A 20,715-nucleotide genomic window follows, 5' to 3' on the forward strand; every position below is an offset into this window, starting at 1 on the left:
TCCCCGAGGGACACAGTGTCCACTGGCCCATTCCTGAGTTACCCAGCCAATCAGCACCCGCCATGTCGCCTAAACAATCCTTCTTAAGCAGAAGCTTGTAGGCTGCTTCTCTCTTCCTCTCCTTTTCTTCCCCTTGGGCAGCCCCACCTGCCCAATAAAATCTCTTGGTTGAATTTCCATCCCGGTGAGTCACTTGCCTTTAACTATTTACTGTCAGTAATATCTGCTATATAGGGTTAATTTACTAAAAACAGAAGAGTAAATTTCTGCACTTGAGAGTGTCAGAGACTTACATATCTTAGTATCTGTGCCCAGTGCCACCATAAACATGAGCATATGGGGGCAGAGGGAAAGGGATGTCATTGATAATAAAATAGAATGCTGAGCTCAAGTAGACCTTCCCCATACCTTGATGTTGTTACCCATCCAAAGGTAAATGACATATTATTTTTCCAAAAATAATACTGTAACAGCAATAAAGCTGACATTGAATGACTCATATGTGCCAAGGCACTGCCATGACTATTTCAATGTTAATGAAAATATTAACAAGAATTATTCCCACACCAAAATTTTACTTTTATAGTTCTAACTATTATAACAGTAAAATGGGCAAAGCAATATGGTAGCTGTGTAAGATCCTCTGGTCTCCCTGCAGGCAAAATACAGAAAAAAATTAAATACCCTCTAGCATCAGTATAATTTAGTTGTTTGCTTTTAGATAAGTGTAAAAATCACTAATTTTGGAGGTCACACAGCTATGCAATATGTTAGCTTCCTACTAGTTTTTCAGCTTTGTAGATAACACCTGTGATCCTTTACTAAAAAAGGACTATTCCTCCCTGAGCATGCAGCCCTTGTTCATCATTTAAGGAATATCTGAAACTAGCATAAAATTGACTTAACCCAGATGCCATATAGTGCTGAAACAGAGGAAATGACTATAGGCAGAGAGAAAATGAATAGCATGCCTAGCATTTCTAGAAAGACAAGTACAAAGCCAGATTCAAAAGACTAGAATAAATATCTAATCCTTCAATGCCCAGAGGATGTCAAATGCCAAAAAACATCAAGAATTTAAGAAATCATGACCTCACCTAATAATCAAAATAAGGTGCCAGAAATTGACCAGAGAGTAACTACTATGGGAGAACTCTCAGAGACTTTAAAACAGCTGTTTTAAGAAAAGTGAGCTTAAAAAAAGAAAGAAAGAAAAACATTTCAATACTCTTAACAGAAATTTAACAAGGAGATGCAAGAATTAAAAAATATCAACAAATCCTTGAGCTGAAAAATAAAGTGGAATATTTAAAACACAATAGAAGGCATCAGTGTGGTAGATCAAACAGGAAAAAGAATAAGTGAGCTATAAGACAGGCTATCTGAAAATACACAGAGCTGAAAAAAGAAAAATTACTCTTATGAGGATTGTGGGACAGTATTGAGAGCAAATATTCAGGTTCTTGGGGTCCAAGAATGATTTGAGAATGCCAAAGGGTTAGAAAGCTTATTCAAAGAAATAATAACAAAAAAATTCCTAGAGAAGGATATAAATATCCAGATATAGGAAGGTCAATGGTCACCAGTCAAATTTAATTCAACCAAAGCCACTGTAAGACATCTTATAATCAAACATCCAAAAGTGAAAGATTTTTGAGCCTACAAGGGAAGAGAAATAACACAGAAGGGTGTCCCAATTCTCCTAATCACAGACTTCTTAGCAGAAATCTTACTGGTCAGTAGAGGATGGTCAGATTTTTACAGTACAGAACAACAACAACAATATATCAGTCAACTGAGAATACTATAACTGGAAAGGTTATCTTTTAGAAATGGAGATTATAGTATTTCCAGAAAAAGAACAGCTAAGAGAATATATCTCTACTAGATCTCTTCTAGAAGAAATGCTAAAGGAATTTCTTCAAATAAAGACATTAATGAGTAAGAAGAAAACATGGGAACATAAAAAAACTCACCGGTAAAGAAGATAAGGATGCTCTAATATTATAAGTATGTTACATAAACCATTCATTAATTTTCAGTACTAAGACTAAAATAATTTAAGTTAAAACAATAATAACTACATTAATATGTTAAGAGGGAAAATAGATCAATTGAAATATCAAATATTTAAAATATAATGGAGTACAAGTATAATTTTAGTATATTTTCTCTTGTTCTTTGTTTTTTTCTCTTTATGATCATGCTATTCTATCCTCTCTCACTAGCTTTGTGTAACCAAAGGATGCCTTTCCTAAGCCTCAAGGTAACCACAATGCAAATATCTGTGATAAGCACACACAAAAAAGCAAGGAACAAAAAACCAACTACTAAAGTAAATAACCAACAAATAAAACCATTAAGAAACAAAGAACTAAATTAACTATAAATGGCTATAGTAAGGCCTTACTTATTTATAGTAAGACCTTGAATTCAAATGGATCTTCAAGTAAAAGACACAGAGAGACTGAATGGATGAATAAAGACCCACCTAATTATATATAATTTTCAAGAAACTCACTTCACTTCTCAGGACATAGAAGGATTGAAAGATTGAAATAAGATATTCCATCCAAATGGAATCTAAAAGAAAATAGGAGAAGCCATATTTACATCAGATAAAATAGACTTTGAATGAAAACCAGTAAAAAGAAGGTCACTGTAAAATTAAAAAGATGTCAATTCAGCAAGAGGAAATAATTCAAAGTATGTATCCAAATACATAAATATTAATAGACCTAAAATGAGAGAGAGAATCTAATACAGTAGTAGTGGGGGATTTTAAAAACCCACTTTCAGCAATAGATAGGTCATTCACATGGGAAATCAATAAAGAAACAGAATTATATTGCATCCTAGACCCAATGGACCAAAGAGATATCTACAGAATACCCACCCAATAGCTGTCAAATATACATTTTCTAATCAGCACATGAAATATTCTCCAGCATGGTTCATAAGTCTACAAAACAAGTCTAAACAAATTTAAATAAGTAAAATTTTATCAAGTATCTTTCCTGACCACAATGCAATAAAACTAGAATTCAATAACAATAAAAAGTGGAAATTATTCAAATATAAGAAAATTAAACATTATTTTTGGATCAAAGAAGAAAATAAGAAGGAAGTTAAATTTCTTAAAACAAATGAAAATGGAGACTAACATAGCCAAACATATGGGATGCAGCAAAAGCAGAACTAAGCAGTAAGGTTACATCAACAAAGTATATCTCAAATAACCTATCCCTATATCTATGAAACTGGACAAACATGAAGGAACTAAATGCAAAATTATTAGAACATAACTAAAAATCAGAGCAGAAATAAATTATATGAAGATCAAAAACAGTGCAAAAGATCAACAAAACAAAGAGTCAGTCTTTCAAAAAGATAAAACAAAATAGACAAATCTTTAACTAGTCTAAGAGAGACAAGACCCAGATGAAAAGAAGACATTACAACTGATACCTCAAAATTAAAAAGTATCATTAGAGATTAATATGAACAACTATATGTCTACAAATTTGATAACCTAGAAGAAATTGACACATTCCTACATTCTTACAACTAAGTGAGACTGAATCATGAAACAATAGAAAACCTAACCAGACCAATAACAAGCAAGAGGATGAATCAGTAATAGTCTCCCATCGAAGAAAAGCCCCCAAACAAAGGACTACCCTGCTGAATTCTACTAAACATTTAAAGAAGACCGATGCCAATTCTCCTTAAGTTATTCCAAAGAAACAGAAATGGAAGGAATTCTTCCAAACACATCCTACAAGATCAGCAAATAACCTGGTAACAAACCAGATAAGGGCAAGACAAAAAGAGAAAACTATAGCCTAATATCCTTAATGGACACAGATGCAAAAAGTTCTCAACAAAATACTAGCAAACTGAATCCAATAGTACATTAAAAAGATTATGCACTAGGATCAAGTGGGATTTTCTCCAGGAATACAGGATGCTTCACCGTATGCAAATCAATAAGTCTGTTACACCACATTAGCAGAACAAAGGACAAAAACTATATTATCATCTTGATAGATTCAGAAAAAGAATTTGATAAAATTCAACATTCCTTCATTATAAAAATATTGACAAATTAGGCACACAAGGAATACATCTCAACATAATAAGTCACAATAGCTAATGTTATACAAAATGGGGAAAAGTTGAAAGATTTCTAAGATCTGGAACAAGATAAAAATGTCCAAATGTCTACTTTCAACCAACATGCTATGCTGCTGAACATCCTAGCCAGAACAATCAGGCAAGAGAAAGAAAGAAAGAAAGGGCATCCAAATTGGAAGCCAAACTGTCACTATTTTCACCAAAACTATTAAAACTAATGAATAAATTCATTAAAGATGCAGGACACAAAATTAAGATACAAAAATTAGTGATGCTGCTATATGCCAATAGTGAATTATCCAAAATAAAAATTGTAGAAAGCTATTCCCTTTACTAAAACTACAAAATATGTGGGTGTTTATACAAACATGCAAAACACATATACCTAAGAATAAATGTAACTAAAGACTTGAAAGATCTTTATAAAGAAAATTATAAAACATTTCATTATAAAGAAAACTGAAGAGGACACCAAAAAAGAGGAAAAACTGCCTGTATTCATAGATTGAAAGAATCAATATTGTTAAAATGTCCATACTACCCAAAGTAATCAATTAATACAATGCAATCCCTGTGAAAACACTAAGACATTCTTCCCAGAATTAGAAAAAAATAATCCTAAAATTTATATGGAACCAAATTGTCAAAATTATCTTGAGTAAACAAACAGGAGGTATTATAATACCTGACTTCAAAACATACTACAAAGCTACACCAGGGTAGTTCACAAAGCATGGTACTGGCAATAAAAACACACACAGACCAATGGAACAAAATAGAGTGTCTAAATTGGTATTTACAGCCAACTGATTTTTGACAAAGGTGCTAAAAGCATAATTTGGAGAAAAGTACCTGGAAAACTGGAAATCCACATGCAGAAGAATGAAACTAGACTTTTATCATTCACCAGTTACAAATATCAACTCAAAACTAATTAAAGACTCAAATATAAGATGTGAAACTATAAAACATTTAGAAGGAAATAATTCAGGACAATGGAATGGGCAAGGATTTTTTGAACAAGACCCCAAAAGCACAAGGAAAAAGCAAAAGCAAAAAGGTATAAATGGAATTACTTATAAACTAAAAAGCTTCCAATGGCAAAGAAACAAACAGAACCAAGAGATAACCTAGAGAATGAGAGAAAATATTTGAACCATTTTACAAGGAGATAATTTCTAGAACATATAAGTAACTCCTGAATCTAAGTAGCAACACAACCTGATTGAAAATGTGCAAGAGTCTTAAGTAGGTATTTGCCAAAAGACGACATACAAAAATAACCAGCAGATATATGCTCAACACCATCAATACATGGGAAAATGAAAAACAAAACTACAATGAGGTTATCACCTCATCCCAGCAAGACTGACTATTATCAAAAAGACTAAAAATAACAAGTGCTGGTGAGGATGTGGAGAAAAGTAAACTCATGTACACTGTTGATAGGAATGTAGTTAGTAAAACCATTATGAAAAACATATGAAGGTTTCCCAAATATTAAAACTAAAACTTTGATATGATTTATTTATCCCACTAATTAGTAATATATCCAAGTAACTGAAATTAGTGTGTCAAAGAGACATCTATGCTCCCATGTTCATTACAATTGTACTCACAGTATCCAAGAAATGGAACTAATTTAAGTGTCCATCAATGGATGAATAAATAAAGAAAATGTGGTGCACACATATACAGTAGAAAACTATTCATCCATGAAAAAAACAGGATGAAATCCTGTCATTTGCAATAACATAGATGGTAATGGAGATCATTAAGTGCTCAGCCATAAAGAATGGAATTATGGCATTTGCTGGTAAATTTATAGAAATGGAGAATATCATCCTAAGTGAAATTAAGCCAAACTCAAGAACTCAAAAGTTGAATGTTTTCTCATATGCAGAAGCTAGAGCAAAATAAAAGAAAAAAGATTAGAAGGATAGGATATAATAAAGGTAAAGGAAGATCAGCAATATAAAGAAGATTAAGAGGTAGAGTGGAGGGATGGTATGTATGGTCAAGCAATGCAGAATTAATTCTTTAAAAAATCGTATGTGCATATATAAATATACTACAGGGAGTTTAACCTTTATGCATAAATAAAAAGAACCAATCAAATATAAATAAGTAGACAAGCCTAAGGAAGTCTAGTAGAGGAAAGAGAACAGGGGAGAGGAGGAAGGACAGGGGAGAAAAGGGAGAAGGAAAAGGGGTATCACAAATTGAAACCACATTCTATACCTGTCTGAGTTTGTCAGGATGAATCCAACAATTATGTATAATTATAAAGCTCTAATCAAGAAAATATCAAGGAAAAAACCTGGATTTCTATGTCCTTAATATGAAAATGTAAGTGTCCTATTATTCTGACTCACAAAAATGATTTTTAAAACTTATCAAAATTATATATTAAAAATTATTTAAAAATTCCTCTCCAAATCTATTGAGTTAGTGAAAAAATGACAAGACTAAAAATTTTTCTAACAATTATAGTCGCTGCAATTACATTCAAAGAAAACTCAAGTCTGATCAGTCTAGACACAACCCCACTCGTGACACACTCGTGTGTTGGAATAACTTTCAGTTTACAGCTAGCAGCTATGAGCAGCTCAGAGTGCTTGAAGAATCTACACTCCGTCAGGCCTGATAGAAATGCCTGCACAATGGGATGCTCTGCTCCAGCGAGCCCTTAGTGAAACCATATCCTTAGCACTTGTGGTTAGCGTTGCCAAGCTGCCAAGCCAGGAAACTGATAGCCAGGAGCTTCAACAAAGAACTCCTAACATAGAAACCCCCTCCCCTAGGGACAAAGACCCTTCCTGATGATAGCAATATTTAGAGCATCCTCAGTGTGGTTATATTACGCATCAGATGATTGGCTTATGGATACTATCTTCCTTGTGTATGATGGATGGGCACGCCCCACTCGAACCCTATAACAATTGTATGCATTCCAAAAATAAACTGAGCTACTGGACAACGACCTGAGGTAGGTCTCCAGCCAGTTCTCTCACCAGCTCCCAAGTCTGTGTGTTGATTCCACGTCTCTACCATCCCGTGACAAGGTAGCCGAGCAACTAATTGACCAGAACCACAGCACAAGTGTATTATAAAATATTGTGCATTTAAACACAATAGAAAAACACTAAAATAATGCTTATCTAGAACTCATGTTAATTATTCAAGTAATGATCATTATTCTTCCTAGAGAATTAATTTAAAACTCTCTGTTCCTCTGCAGTTGAAAACTCCCTTATTGTATAATTTAATTAGATTTTTGAAGTGACCCAACATATTAATCTAGGCTTGGATCTGTATAGAAATGTGTTCTTTTACCTAATTAGGATAAGCATCTTTGTTAATTACATCTTTAAGATAAACACTAGAAAAAATTATGCTACTCCTCTAGATTCATTATTTAGTTAACAAAGAGATATTAAATTTCCAGAATATAGAAAGACCCCATAACAATTCTGCCTTAATATTATCTTTTAGATGAGATATAACAATAGTTAATATTTGTAGGGTATTTAACATATGGTAGGCACAGTTCTAAGTGCTTTCTTTACAAGTATTAACTCTAGTTGTTATAACAATCTATTTTCTCTATTTCACAGAGCCAGTAACTAGGCAAAGAGCTAATTATCATGTGCAAAGTGGAATTTTTAGACTAGGTAGTACAGTTCATTAGTCCATGCTTTACAAATTTAGACTTAATGGTAAAAATAATTTATTTCTGTTCTATTTTACTAACTTTTGTATTTTATCTGACCAGTATGTTTTTTAAATGAATAATGATAAATTATACTAAACTAAAAATTATATTATAAGTATGTGTGTGGGGGAGATACTGAGGATTGAACCCAGGGTCACTCTATCTCTGAGTTATACCCCTAGATCTTTTTTATTTTGTGATAGGGTCTTGCAAAGTTGTTGAGGCTGGACTTGAACTTATGATCCTTCAAAGTTTATTTTATAAATGGACTTTGATTTCAATCTCTATACTTCTTGTCTCATTTATTTTCTACTGTTTCATTTTAAAATAGAGTTCTTCCAGGACCTCCTTGCTTTGAGGGTCTGGGCTGAGAAATCAGCTAAGATCTGAATGGGTTTCCCCCTATATGTTATCTGATACTTCTCTCTCACAGCCTTTAAAAATCCTAACCTTATTCTGTATATTAGGCATTTTTGGTGTGGGTCTGTTGTAATTTTGTACATTTTGGTGTCCTGTAAGCCTCTTATATTTGATTTTTCATTTCATTTTTCAGGTTTGGGAAATTTCTGATATTATTTCATTGAAAAGATTTTCATTCCTTTGGTTTGTATCTTCACACCTTCCTCTATCCTGATAAGTATTAAATGTGGTCCTTTCATGTTATCACATAATTCTTGGAAGTTCTGTTTATGGTTTCTTACTATCTTCTCTGTGTAGTCAACTTGATTTTCAAGATTATACATTTGACTTTGTTGCCTATGAGTCTGACTTCCAAGTAGTTTATTCTGTTGGTTGTACTTTCCATTGAACTTTTAATTTTTTTTTATCTTTTCATTTTGAGGATTTCTGCTTGATTTATTTTCATAATCTCTAACTCTGTTTTTAAAAAGAGAGAGAGAAAGAGAGAGAAGAGAGAGGGAGAGAGAGAGAATTTTTTAATATTTATTTTTTTTAGTTTTTGGTGGACACAACATCTTTATTTTATTTTTATGTGGTGCTGAGGATTAAACCCAGCACCCTGCGCACACCAGGCAAGCGACATCCCCAGCCCAAATAATCTCTAACTCTTTATTGAAGTTTACTTTCACCACCTGAAATTTATCTTTGATTTCACTCCTTATATTTTATATCCAGCAAAATTAAGCTTCAGATTTGAAGATGAAATAAAAACCTTTCATGATAAACAAAAGTTAAAAGAATTTGCAACTAGAAATCCTGGACTATAGAACATTCTCAGAAAAATATTCCATGAGGAGGAAATGAAAAAAAAAAATAGTGAAAACCAGCAAAGGAAGGAATTAAAATTAAAGAAATTAAATTACAATTAAAGGAATTACTAAAGAAAAGTCAATCAAAGGAGAAATAAAATAAATTAAAAACTAGAAATAAACCCAAATGACTGGGAATACAAATCACATCTCAATAATAACCTTGAACATTAATGGCCTAAACTCACCAATCAAAATATACAGAGAGGCAGATTGGATTAAAAAAAAAAAAACCAACAATATGCTGTCTCCAAGAGACTTATCTCACAAAGACATTCACAGACTAAAGGTGAAATGATAGGAAAAAACATCACTCACGAGGATAGTGTAAATAAGCAGGGATTTCTATCCTCATATCAGAGTGGATTCTAAGCCAATGTTAATGAGAAGGGACAAAGAAGGACATTTCATACTGCCTAAAGGAATTATACATCAACAAGATAAAACAATCCTAACTATCTATACCCCAAACAATGGAGCATCTACATACATCAAACCAACCTTTCTCAATTTCAAGAATCAAATAAACCACACACAATACTATGCCTCTGTCACCAATGGATAGTTCCTCCAATCAAAAACTAAAAAGCTATAGAAGTAAAAAATACAATTGATAATTTAGATTTAACAGACATACATAGAATATTTCGTCCATCAATAACTAAATACACTTTCTTCTCAGCAGCACATGAATCCTTCCCTAATATAGACCATGTTATGTAAGCTATCACAAATGTTGACATACAATTGTAATATTACCTTAATATATTTTAGCATCTGTAGGCTTATTTTGATAGCTCCCTTTCCATTGATATTAACTTTTGTGTTCTTTCTTTTTTCTGGATTAGATTTGTTTATTTTTTTAATCAAATTTTAGCTGTATTAGTTCTCCTCTACTAATATATTTCTGCTCCTACTCTTATTTTTCCTTCCTACTACATAATTTGAAAATAAGTTATTATTCTAGCTTCACTTTGATACAAGTACTTTAAGTTATGAAAGTTCACCTGAGTACTGTTTTTAACCCAGAAATCCTCATATTTTAAGATTTTTTAAAAATCACTTAGTTCAAAGCACTTTTTATTTATTTTTCTTATGCTTTCTTCCTTGACTTCTGAGATAATTATAGGTATGTCATATAATTTTGAAATAGTTGACATGGGGGTGAGGTCCTATATATCTTAAGGTGATTGGTTTCTAATGTAATAAGTCATACATAAAACACAATCTACATGATTTCAAAATTTAAAAAGTAATGGAAATGCTTTTTATATTGATTGCATTGGTTACATTCGTGTCAAAACTGATCAAATTGCAAACTTCAAATATGTGCATTTTATTGTAGTTCAATTTTATCTCAATAAAGGTATGGGAAAAAAAGAAGTTTATCTTGGGAATGAATTTATAATCTTTTTCATTTTGTAATTCTTTAACTTCTGTGTAGCTTCATATGAAGAAAAAACTATTAAATTGGAATGGTAACTATTCAAGTGGTGTCTAAAAAGAGCCTTCTTGTAATAAAAAATGCAAATAGAGCAAAATTGATCTTTTTTACGTACACCATTTTTGTGAACTCACATATTAAATATTTCATGAGCTGCTTCTGAACAAGGTAATAGTTTCCTCATTTTTGTTACCACAAAATTTGAAAATATGAAAAGCTATGGATACAAAGTGATATTTCTGATAAACTAGGGAGGATTATCATCATCATTATTTAAAAATATATATTAAAATAATATTATAATTAATAATAATATATTATTATTATTATTTAAAAATAATACTATTATTATTAAAAAACCACTTCAACAGAGAGGAAGGTAAGTCTATGTAGAGGGAAATATAAGAATAAAAATCTGAAAAAGAGCCTGGTCTTTTAAAAATAAAGGAACAAAATAGCAACAAAAACACTGGACATATGGTACACAGAGGACCAAAAGAAGACAGTCAACCTGACTGGGATGAGACCATCAATGTTCATGCTAAATATGTGACCCTTTGTTTTATTCCTAAGTAATCAAAAGACCTTTCAAAAAGATGCATTAGATGATCCAGAAAGAAAATTAAGAAGAATGTGGAGGATAAACTGAAAAGTGGTGGCTCCCAGATTTATCAAAGGACACATGTCTAGTTTAGTAGAATCAACAGAAGCCAAAGTAGTCAAACATCAATGGGTCTAGAAAATTACTCCAAAATCTACTTTTATCCTGCCTTTCAATATTTTGTTTTAGCTTGCAATTCCTACCACTTGAGAATGACTACTCATGTGGAAAGTCTACTGACCTCTTCCATGGTGTTTCCCCCAAAATAAAATCTTTCAGCAACATACACTATAATCTGTGCTTCTGCACACGTGTTTACCACAATGTTTTTTTTTTTTTTGATATTGTACTCCACCCTTTTCCTCTGTATGTAGGACTAGAGTAGTGAGGGAGTATGTCCTGACATAAATCAAACAACAGAAGATGAATAATAGGTTATTATCTATATTCAAAATGAGGGTTTGTGCAAAGGCAGAGAATTTGAGTCATTATTCTTGGGCTGGGTTTTAGAAGGCAAATAATTTACATTTGAAATCCTATTCACGGTCTTCTTTGTGTTAAAAAAAATTCTCAGAATTACAAAGGTGGTATATATGTGTGTTAACAGTGGGCTAGGATGGGACAGCAATAAAATCAGATAAAAGAAGCAGGTAGAGCAAGGAAGACTAAACTCATCATCCCACAAAACTTCACACAATGGACGATTTAGGAAGTTATGGAAAGCAGGCTGTGCCTTGCTCCCAGTTACTCCATGATGTATAGAATGGCAAGTTTCTGTGCCTAAATCCAAGTTACTCCATTTTGTAAAGCAGTAGTTTGCCGTAAGCTACTCCAATTTGAGTAAAAGTGTAAAGGTAGAATGACTCTATAACTCCTGTGCACAAGTAAACAACCACTATCTGCCCAGCACAACCATAAGGCACAGATTGACAAATAACTTACACATGCTAACTTATCAAGCTCAATCAAGGACTACTTAGACACAAACTGAAACTGCCATCTGTCTGTCCAGACCCTCTGCTTTGACAACTGCAGAAGTAGTCCCTTAAAATCCTTATCTAACTATCTACAGTAACTCTGATTTTGCATTCATCTCTCCATCAATGCTCATAGCCCAGTACCCTACAGCTGTCTTAACCCTTTACCTTTTTGACTCACTGTCTCTCCCTCCCGCCCCTCTGAAGTTTGATGTGTTGAGTGAACTTGTGATTGCCAAGCTTATGACTATCAGATAACCTGTGAGTATTCTATGAACTGCCACCACTAAAATTTATGTAGCCTGTGAATTTATTATTATCCAATAAATTCTAACATGATGGAAAGACACAAAGATGTTTGGTCTATGTTAATGACATAACTCACTAACCACAGAAGTGCCACAACTTCAAAGAATATAGTCCAAAGGGAAGTGACTTAGTTAAAAAAAAAAAAAATCACACACTAATTTGGGCTGCTCCTTGCAAAATCTCATTACTGTATTCTTGTGAAAAATAGATATAAAAGTTGTTTTTGAAGTCAGATCTAATATGTCGTTAAAAACAACAAGGCCAACAACAAGGCCATGGCAAATTCAGGTATGGAAATAGAAAAAACTTAAAGGAAGTAAGGCAACAAAGCTATGCAGGAGTCTTCAATCTCACCCAAACTCTGAAAATTGGAACAAACAATTTACTTATATTTCAGGAAGAAGAAAATTTTCCATAGATATCTATTTATTGTATATTAGATCTGTAACATGTAACATTAGTTCTTTGAAATAATCAGGATAACTTTTACCATTAGTTTGCTATTTAAAAAGAAGTACATAATTATTTAAATCATTCAATTACCATCTTATTTTTTTACCTAGAGACAGAAAATATTATTCTCAGAAAAAAATAGCCATTTATATAATAAGTATATACATAATTTATATATGTGGATGTATATGTTTATGCATTTCAAGTATTGCATAAACCTTGAAAATTAGAAAAAAATTCAGTTACTTTTTTTTTTTTTTAATGATTTGGAACTGGGCTTAGAAACTGTAAAAAGAAGCTAAGTCCCGGTAAAATAAATATTACCAACTATTAACACAAGAAATGAAATGTTAAAGGAGAAGACTGAAAACCTGTATGAATTTGGTTACAAAAAGATGGAATAAATACTATTAACTATAATATGAATTGATATGAAGAAAGATCAAAGGCATCACTTAAGAGGAATATATGAAATGTTATCCTTACAGTATTTGGGCAGAAGAAGAGAGCACAGGTTTAGGAAGCTGGGAAAAAAGGATGTGCAGAAAAATAAAAGAAAAAATAATCAGAATATTCCATTACTAACCTGGTTTAGTTTCTTCCACAGATTGAGGACAGGAGAAAGTTCATTAGACCAGATTTCTCTATCAAATTTGCAACCAGCTGTTACTGATCTGCCCAGGATCCTCAGCTGTGAAATAACCTGAATGAAAAAAATTAGTAGCAATAAATAGAAATAATTGCAACAGAAAGAAACAATACCAGCACAAAACCAAGCATATTTATTTTATAAAAATTATCGATTATGTTGTAAGCAGGTTTTAATATTATTGTCTCTGTACAATTGGCTTCATATTTTACTGATTTTATTTTTAGTAGTTAAAAAAATGTAAAGTGAAGGGAAACCAGTATAAAATTATAATTGCAATGTCTCTTATTTGCAAAGCTGCTGCTTTATGCAGAAAGATCTCATTATCCATTATTAATAACCTGAGCTTTATTTGCTAATTTTTAAAATCTGTCTTTTTTGTTAAGTTTCATGATTTCCAAAATGCCAACATGGTTTTTTAAAAAATATAAAATGATAGGAAAGATAGTAAATAGCATAGTAAACATTATATAAAATGGTAAAACAATTTTAAGTAATTTCTGGTTGGTAAAAATTATTCATAAATCTAAGTTCTAATGCCCTACTAATTTTAGGTTGTCATTTCAATGTTTCATCTACACACAGGGCTTCAATGAAAGACGTATAGTTCAGTTAATGAAAATGAAGAAAGGTAAATAATTATTCCTTATTTTGGATTTTTGGTTCCATATATACTATTATCAGCTTCTCTATCATTCTCATTAAAAGCAATTAACACAGTGGCTTTTTCTAAAATAGAATTAAATAGCTCCCAATTTAAGAGCATTTATTAACCTCCTTATTCATTTGTTAAAAATTATCTGAAATATTATCAAGTATGCTGAATCCTAGATCACAGATAGTGTAGTGTATGAAAGAAAGAAAGAAAAAGAAAGAAAGAAGAGAAGAGAAAAGAAAAGAAAGGAAGAAAGAAAAGAAAGAATTGCTGATTGCTTTTTATAATATTTTAATTAAATATTAAAATTCCCACTACCCGGTCCACCACTTTGACACCCAGCTTGGCACTTAGCACTCAAAGCTTGGCAAGAGATTGACCCCAGGAGGCCAGTATCCAAGAGCAAAAGAAGTGGCCAAGGATAAGCTCCCCATCCCACAAGTGGAACTCTGGGGAGATTCCTGGGGTACAGTCTCCCAACATAGATTGGCATCTAATGGGCTCTAGAGATGCATTGTTAATTCAACACCACCAGGCAATTCACCATGCATAAAGCACATGGAACCTCACTAAACCTAAGCCCCATTCCCAGAAATTCCACCTTGGGAACTCCTTTAACAAACCAGCAAACACCCTGGAAGTGGAGCTAACAGATTATCCCATTCCATCCCACACTACTCTACCAAGAAGGGAAGTCTTAAACTCCAAATTGCAACTCAGTAAGTAACACAATAAAAAGGAAGAACTCAACAGCCCATGGCTCACACTCCTACACTCATTCATACCTTAAAAAGAAATGAAAAGAAAATCACTAGAGCACAGATAAGAAACATGTTTCTCACTATTTTGTCCACCATAATGAAAATGACTTCTTAACTTTCACCATGATTTTTCTTTTCTTTTGAATGTGTACCAACTTATTCAAGAACAATTATACATATGCATATGTTATGTTTGTCTTCTCATTTCTAGCCTCTTCTTTTTAAAAAAAAAAGTTAGTTATTTTTCCTTGTTCTTTTTTTTTACCATACAATTTATTTTTATTTTTTTTAGTCATACATGACAGCAGAATGTATTTTGACATACAATACATACATGGAATGTACATACATCAATCATATTGTCTATTCTATTCTGCTACTCTACCTATCCTCCCTACTCCACCCCTCCTCTCCCATCCTTTCTCTCTATCCAATCTAGTGTGACACATATTTTTTTCTTTTTCTTGTCACAACATCATATATGTATTTTGTATAACAATGAGGTTCTCCTTCCATCTTCCGTGCAACTCCCTTTCTCCCTCTTTTTCCCTCCCACCTCTCTTCCCTATTTAGTGGTAGTCTTCTTCTCATGCTCTTCCTCCCTATCCCATTTTGAATTACCCCCCTTATATCAGAGAAGACATTCGGCATTTGTTTTTTAGGGATTGGCTAATTTACTTAGCATAATCTGCTCTAATGCCACCCATTTGCCTGCAAATGCCATGATCTTGTTATATTTTAGTGCTAATATTCCATTGTGTATAAATGCCACATTTTTTTAATCCATTCATCTAATGAAGGGCATCTAGGTTGGTTCCACATTCTAGCTATTGTGAATTGTGCTGCTATAAACGTTGATGTGGCTGTGTCCCTGTAGTATACTCTTTTTAGGTCTTTTGGGTACAGTCTGAGAAGGGGAATAGCTGGGTCAAATGGTGGTTCCATTCCCAGCTTTCCAAGGAATCTCTATACTGCTTTCCAAATTGGCTGCACCAATTCGCAGTCCCACCAGCAATGTATGAGTGTACCTCCCCCCGCCCAGCACTTATTGTTGTTTGACTTCATAATGGCTGCCATTCTTATTGGAGTGAGATGGTATCTTACAGTAGTTTTAATTTGCATTTCTCTGATTGCTAGAGATGGTGAGCATTTTTTCATGTATTTGTTGATTGATTGTATATCCTCTTCTGAGAAGTTTCTGTTCAAGTCCTTGGCCCATCTGTTGATTGGGTTATTTGCTTTTTTGTTGTTTAACTTTTTGAGTTCTTTGTATACTCTAGAGATTAGAGCTCTATCTGATGTTTGAGGGGTAAAAATTTGTTCGCAGGATGTAGGCTCCCTATACACCTCACATATTATTTCTCTTGCTGAGAAAAAACTTTTTAGTTTGAATTCATCCCATTTGCTGATTCTTGGTTTTAACTCTTGTGCTATAGGTGTCTTATTAAGAAATTTGGGGCCTGCCCCCACGTGATGAAGATTAGGGCCAACTTTATCTTCTATTAGATGCAGAGTCTCTGGTCTGATTCCTAGCTCCTTGATCCGTTTTGAGTTGACTTTTGTGCATGGTGAGAGAAAGGGATTCAATTTCATTTTGTTGCATATGGATTTCCAGTTCTCCCAGCACCATTTGTTGAAGATGCTATCCTTTCTCCATTGCATGGTTTTAGCACCTTTGTCTAATATAAGGTGGTTATAATTTTTTGGATTTGTCTCTCTGTCCTCTATTTTGTACCATTGGTCTTCCAGCCTGTTTTGGTGCCAGTACCATGCTGTTTTTGTTACTATTGCTCTATAGTATAGTTTAAAATCTGGAATCACTATACCACCAATTTCACTCTTCCTGCTTAGAATTACCTTAGCTATTCTGGGTCTCTTATTTTTCCAGATGAATTTCATGATTGCTTTTTCTATTTCTGCAAGGAATGTGATTAGGATTTTGATGGGAATTGCATTGAATCTGTAAAGTACTTTTGGTAATATGGCCATCTTAATAATATTAATTCTACTAATCCATGAGCAAGGTAAATCCTTCCATCTTCTAAGGTCTTCTTCTATTTCTTTCTTCAGGGTTCTGTAGTTTTCATTGTATAGCTCTTTCACCTCTTTTGTTAAGTTGATTCCCAGGTATTTTTTTTTTTTTTGAGGATATTGTGAATGGAGTAGTTGTCCTCATTTCCATTTCAGAGAATTTGTCACTGATGTACAGGAATGACTTTGATTTATTGGTATTGATTTTATATCCTGCCACTTTGCTGAATTCATTTACTAGTTCTAGAAGTTTCTTGGTTGAATTTTTTGGGTCTGCTAGGTATAGGATCATGTCATTGGCAAATAGTGCTAATTTAAGTTCTTCTTTTCCTATATTTATGCCTTTAATTTTTTTCGTCTGTCTAATTGCTCTGGCTAGTGTTTCAAGAACTATGTTGAAAAGAAGTGGTGAGAGAGGGCATCCCTATCTTGTTCCAGATTTTAAAGGGAATGCCTTCAATTTTTCTCCATTTAGAATGATGCCTTGTTCTGTTTTTTTGAGGATTAAAGATTTTGGTTAGTATATTTTAATTTTCTTTTTTATTATCTTCCTGACTACTCTATTTCCCTTGTTTCCTGCTCTTATTTTCTTTTGATAACAGTCAAATTCTACTATTCCCACTTTCACTTTTCCTTTAAATTTTTGCTTCTGTTTCTTCTCCTCCCAGCTCAAAACCAACACATCCTACATCACCACAGCATTTTTCATACTTATAGGAGGGTTGAAAAGTGTTTGCAATTTATATCTTGTTGTCTATTAAAGCTATCCTTCACATGTCTTAACAATATAGGTTCATATAATGCCGACTCCCAACCACCAATGCGATAGCATTACTAATTAATATTAATAATTAACAAAACCTATTGTCAAATTTTATGCCAGACATAATTTTTTATTATTTACCCTTTTACAAATGAAAACTGCTAATACTATTGCTGCTTATTGTGCAAACTAATTATATATATAAAAACTTGCATAGGTTGATGCTATTATTTGTTTTCCCCATAATCTATGAGGTGGTAGAACATGCAGGGACACTATAGGGTAGGGTAGGGTAAAAACTCCACAATTAAAAATCCATACAGATAGATGGGTAGATAAAAAATATGAAAAAGCAAGGGAACAAACCATCCCAAACAACACAGAATACATGAACAAAGACTTCACTGACACCACAGTGGAGGAAATGTCAGAGAAGAAATGTGGAAAGGTTATGGTTAAACAGATCTATGAGTTAAAAAAAAATGACAATGTAAGGAGTAAAATCAGAGAAAATACAAGTAGTGAAAGATCACTTCAATAAGAAAATAGAGATTCTGAAGAAGAATCAATCAAAAATGCTCAAAATGAAGCAATCAATAAATGAAATAAAAAATCCAATGGAAAGCATCAATAGACTAGACCACTTGGAAGATTGAGTTTCAGGCAACAAAAACAAAATATATGACCTGGAAAATATGTTGACCATGGAAAAAAGATATTAATAGAATAACATGAACAGAACTTTCAAGAAGTATGGGATAACATGAAAAGGCCAAATTTAAGATTCCTCAGGATTGATGAAGGCTCTAAAAAACAAACTAAAGAAAGGCACAATTTTCTCAATGAAAGAATGGCAGAAATTTTCCCAAACCTAAAGAATGAAATTAAAAAACAAATACAGGAAGCATACAGCACTCCAAACATACAAAATTACAAGAGACCTAACATACAGATTACGGATAGAATTTTAAGGGCTGCTAGAGAAGAACAACTGGTACATTTAGAGAGAAACCAATACAGATCTCAACTGATTTTTCAACCCAGACACTAAAAGTTAGTAGGTTTTGGAATAATATGTACCAACCTATGAAAGAAAAAGGATGCTAACCAAGAATACTATACTAAGCGAAATTAAGCTATAGATTTGAAAATAAAGTAAAAACATTCCACAATAAACAAGTTTAAAAAATCACAAGTAGAAAACAAGCACAATAAAACATACTTAATAAAATATTACATGGAGAAGAAATGGAGAATAAAAAGTAAAACTAGAAGGGAAATAAGCTACACTGAAAGAATAGTCAATCAAAGGAGAATCTATTTCAAATTTTTAAAACTAGAAATAAATAAAAATGAGAGGCTATAAAAAGCATCTCTCAATAACAACATTAAGTGTAAATGGTTTAAAATCACCAACCAAAAAACACCTGGGCTTGCAGACTGGATTTAAAAAGAAGACCCAATAACATGCTATCTCCAGAGACTCACCTCATAGGCAAAGACATCCACAGACAGAAGGTAAAAAGATGGGAAAAACATATCATTAACATGGATCTAATAAACAATAAGGAGTTTCTATTCTCCTATCAGATAAAGTGGACTTCAAATAAAAATTAATCAGAAGGGACAAAGAAGGCCATTTCACACTGTTTAAAGGAATCAAACAACAATAAGAAATAGCAGTCATAAATATTTATGCCCCAAATAATGGATCATCTTTGGACATCAAACAAACCCTACGCAATATCAGGAATCAAAGAGACACAACACAATAATACTGGTTGACTTTAACATACCTCTCTCAACAGTAGATAGATCATATAAACAAAAACTAAATAAAGAAATTACAGAACTAAAAAATATATTAATTTGGTTTAAGAGACATATATAGAATATATGTATATATATACCAATCAATGATTGAATATAACTTATTCTCAGCAGCACATGGAACCTTTTCTATGGTAGACCACATTCTAGGCCACAAAGCAAGGCTTAACAAATATGAAAGAGAGAGAGAGAGAGAGAGAGAGAGAGAGAGAGAGAGAGAGAGAGAGAGAGACCCTGCATGCTATCAGATCATAATGGAATGGAACTAGAAAGCAACAATACAGTAAAAAATACAAGGTACGCTAATACCTGGAAACTAAATAGTATTCTGAATGATCCATGGATAGCAGAAATCAGGGATGAAATAAAAAAATACTTAGAAGTAAATGAGAATAGTGGAAGAACATCTCAAAATCTCTGGAATGCTATGAAGACAGTTCTAACAGGAAAGTTCACAGCATTGAGCTGATTCATTAAAAGAATAGAAAGAGGGGCATCCAAGAAGGTGGGCCAGAAGGAGGCAGCATTCTGTGTCCATCCATAACTGGGACACACGTAGTGGTAATTCTGCTTTTCTGTGAGTGATACAGGACCCTCCCACAACTGCAGTGCACACACAGGGCTCCAAGCTTCAAGGTCAGAGCAGGACTCCTGTCTACTCGCCCATGCAGGGCTCCGGGGTGCCCGGTAGGACCAGTGGCACCAGCACACACAGAGTGCTCCTGGCCACCCACTGGAGCAGAAATCATTGATGCTGCTCCCTTGCAGAACACCCAGCCACTACCCACGTGTAGGAACTCCAGCCAACACTCTTGTGTGACCCACATTTACCAACATGGGGCTCTACTGGTTGCCTCCATCTTGGTACTCTGCAGCCACTGACATAGTCCCCTACATGCAGTAGCCTACCTGTACCTGGCAACATTGCACAGGCTCTGAAGACAGCCAACAGCCACAACACTGCATGCCACAGAGCTTATATCTGAACACATAACCCAATGCCATGGACTAGCTCCCCCACCCAAGCCGACACCCCATCAATGAAAGCAGCCACCTCCATTGTGGGTCACTTTAGTCACAATTTTTGTTTGGGGCAACTCGAGTTTGGAACATCTGCTGGGC

At 33.4% G+C, this 20,715-nt stretch overlaps 1 protein-coding gene across 4 annotated transcripts in view; it reads right to left on the minus strand.

Moving 5' to 3' along the window:
- The window catches only part of Dync2h1 (dynein cytoplasmic 2 heavy chain 1), a 381,051-nt gene that overhangs the window by 63,668 nt on the left and 296,668 nt on the right, over positions 1 to 20,715 (minus strand). For all 4 annotated transcript variants that reach the window (XM_058586626.1, XM_046466604.2, XM_046466597.2 and 1 more), the window contains one exon: positions 13,491 to 13,607. In XM_058586626.1, coding sequence (XP_058442609.1) covers positions 13,491 to 13,607 — 117 coding nt within the window. The remainder of the gene's footprint in view (positions 1 to 13,490; positions 13,608 to 20,715) is intronic.

The sequence above is a fragment of the Marmota monax genome, unplaced genomic scaffold, assembly GCF_021218885.2.
Source record: "Marmota monax isolate L192 unplaced genomic scaffold, Marmota_monax_Labrador192_F-V1.1 WCK01_AAM20220418_F8-fsc00045, whole genome shotgun sequence".
NCBI lineage: Eukaryota > Metazoa > Chordata > Mammalia > Rodentia > Sciuridae > Marmota > Marmota monax.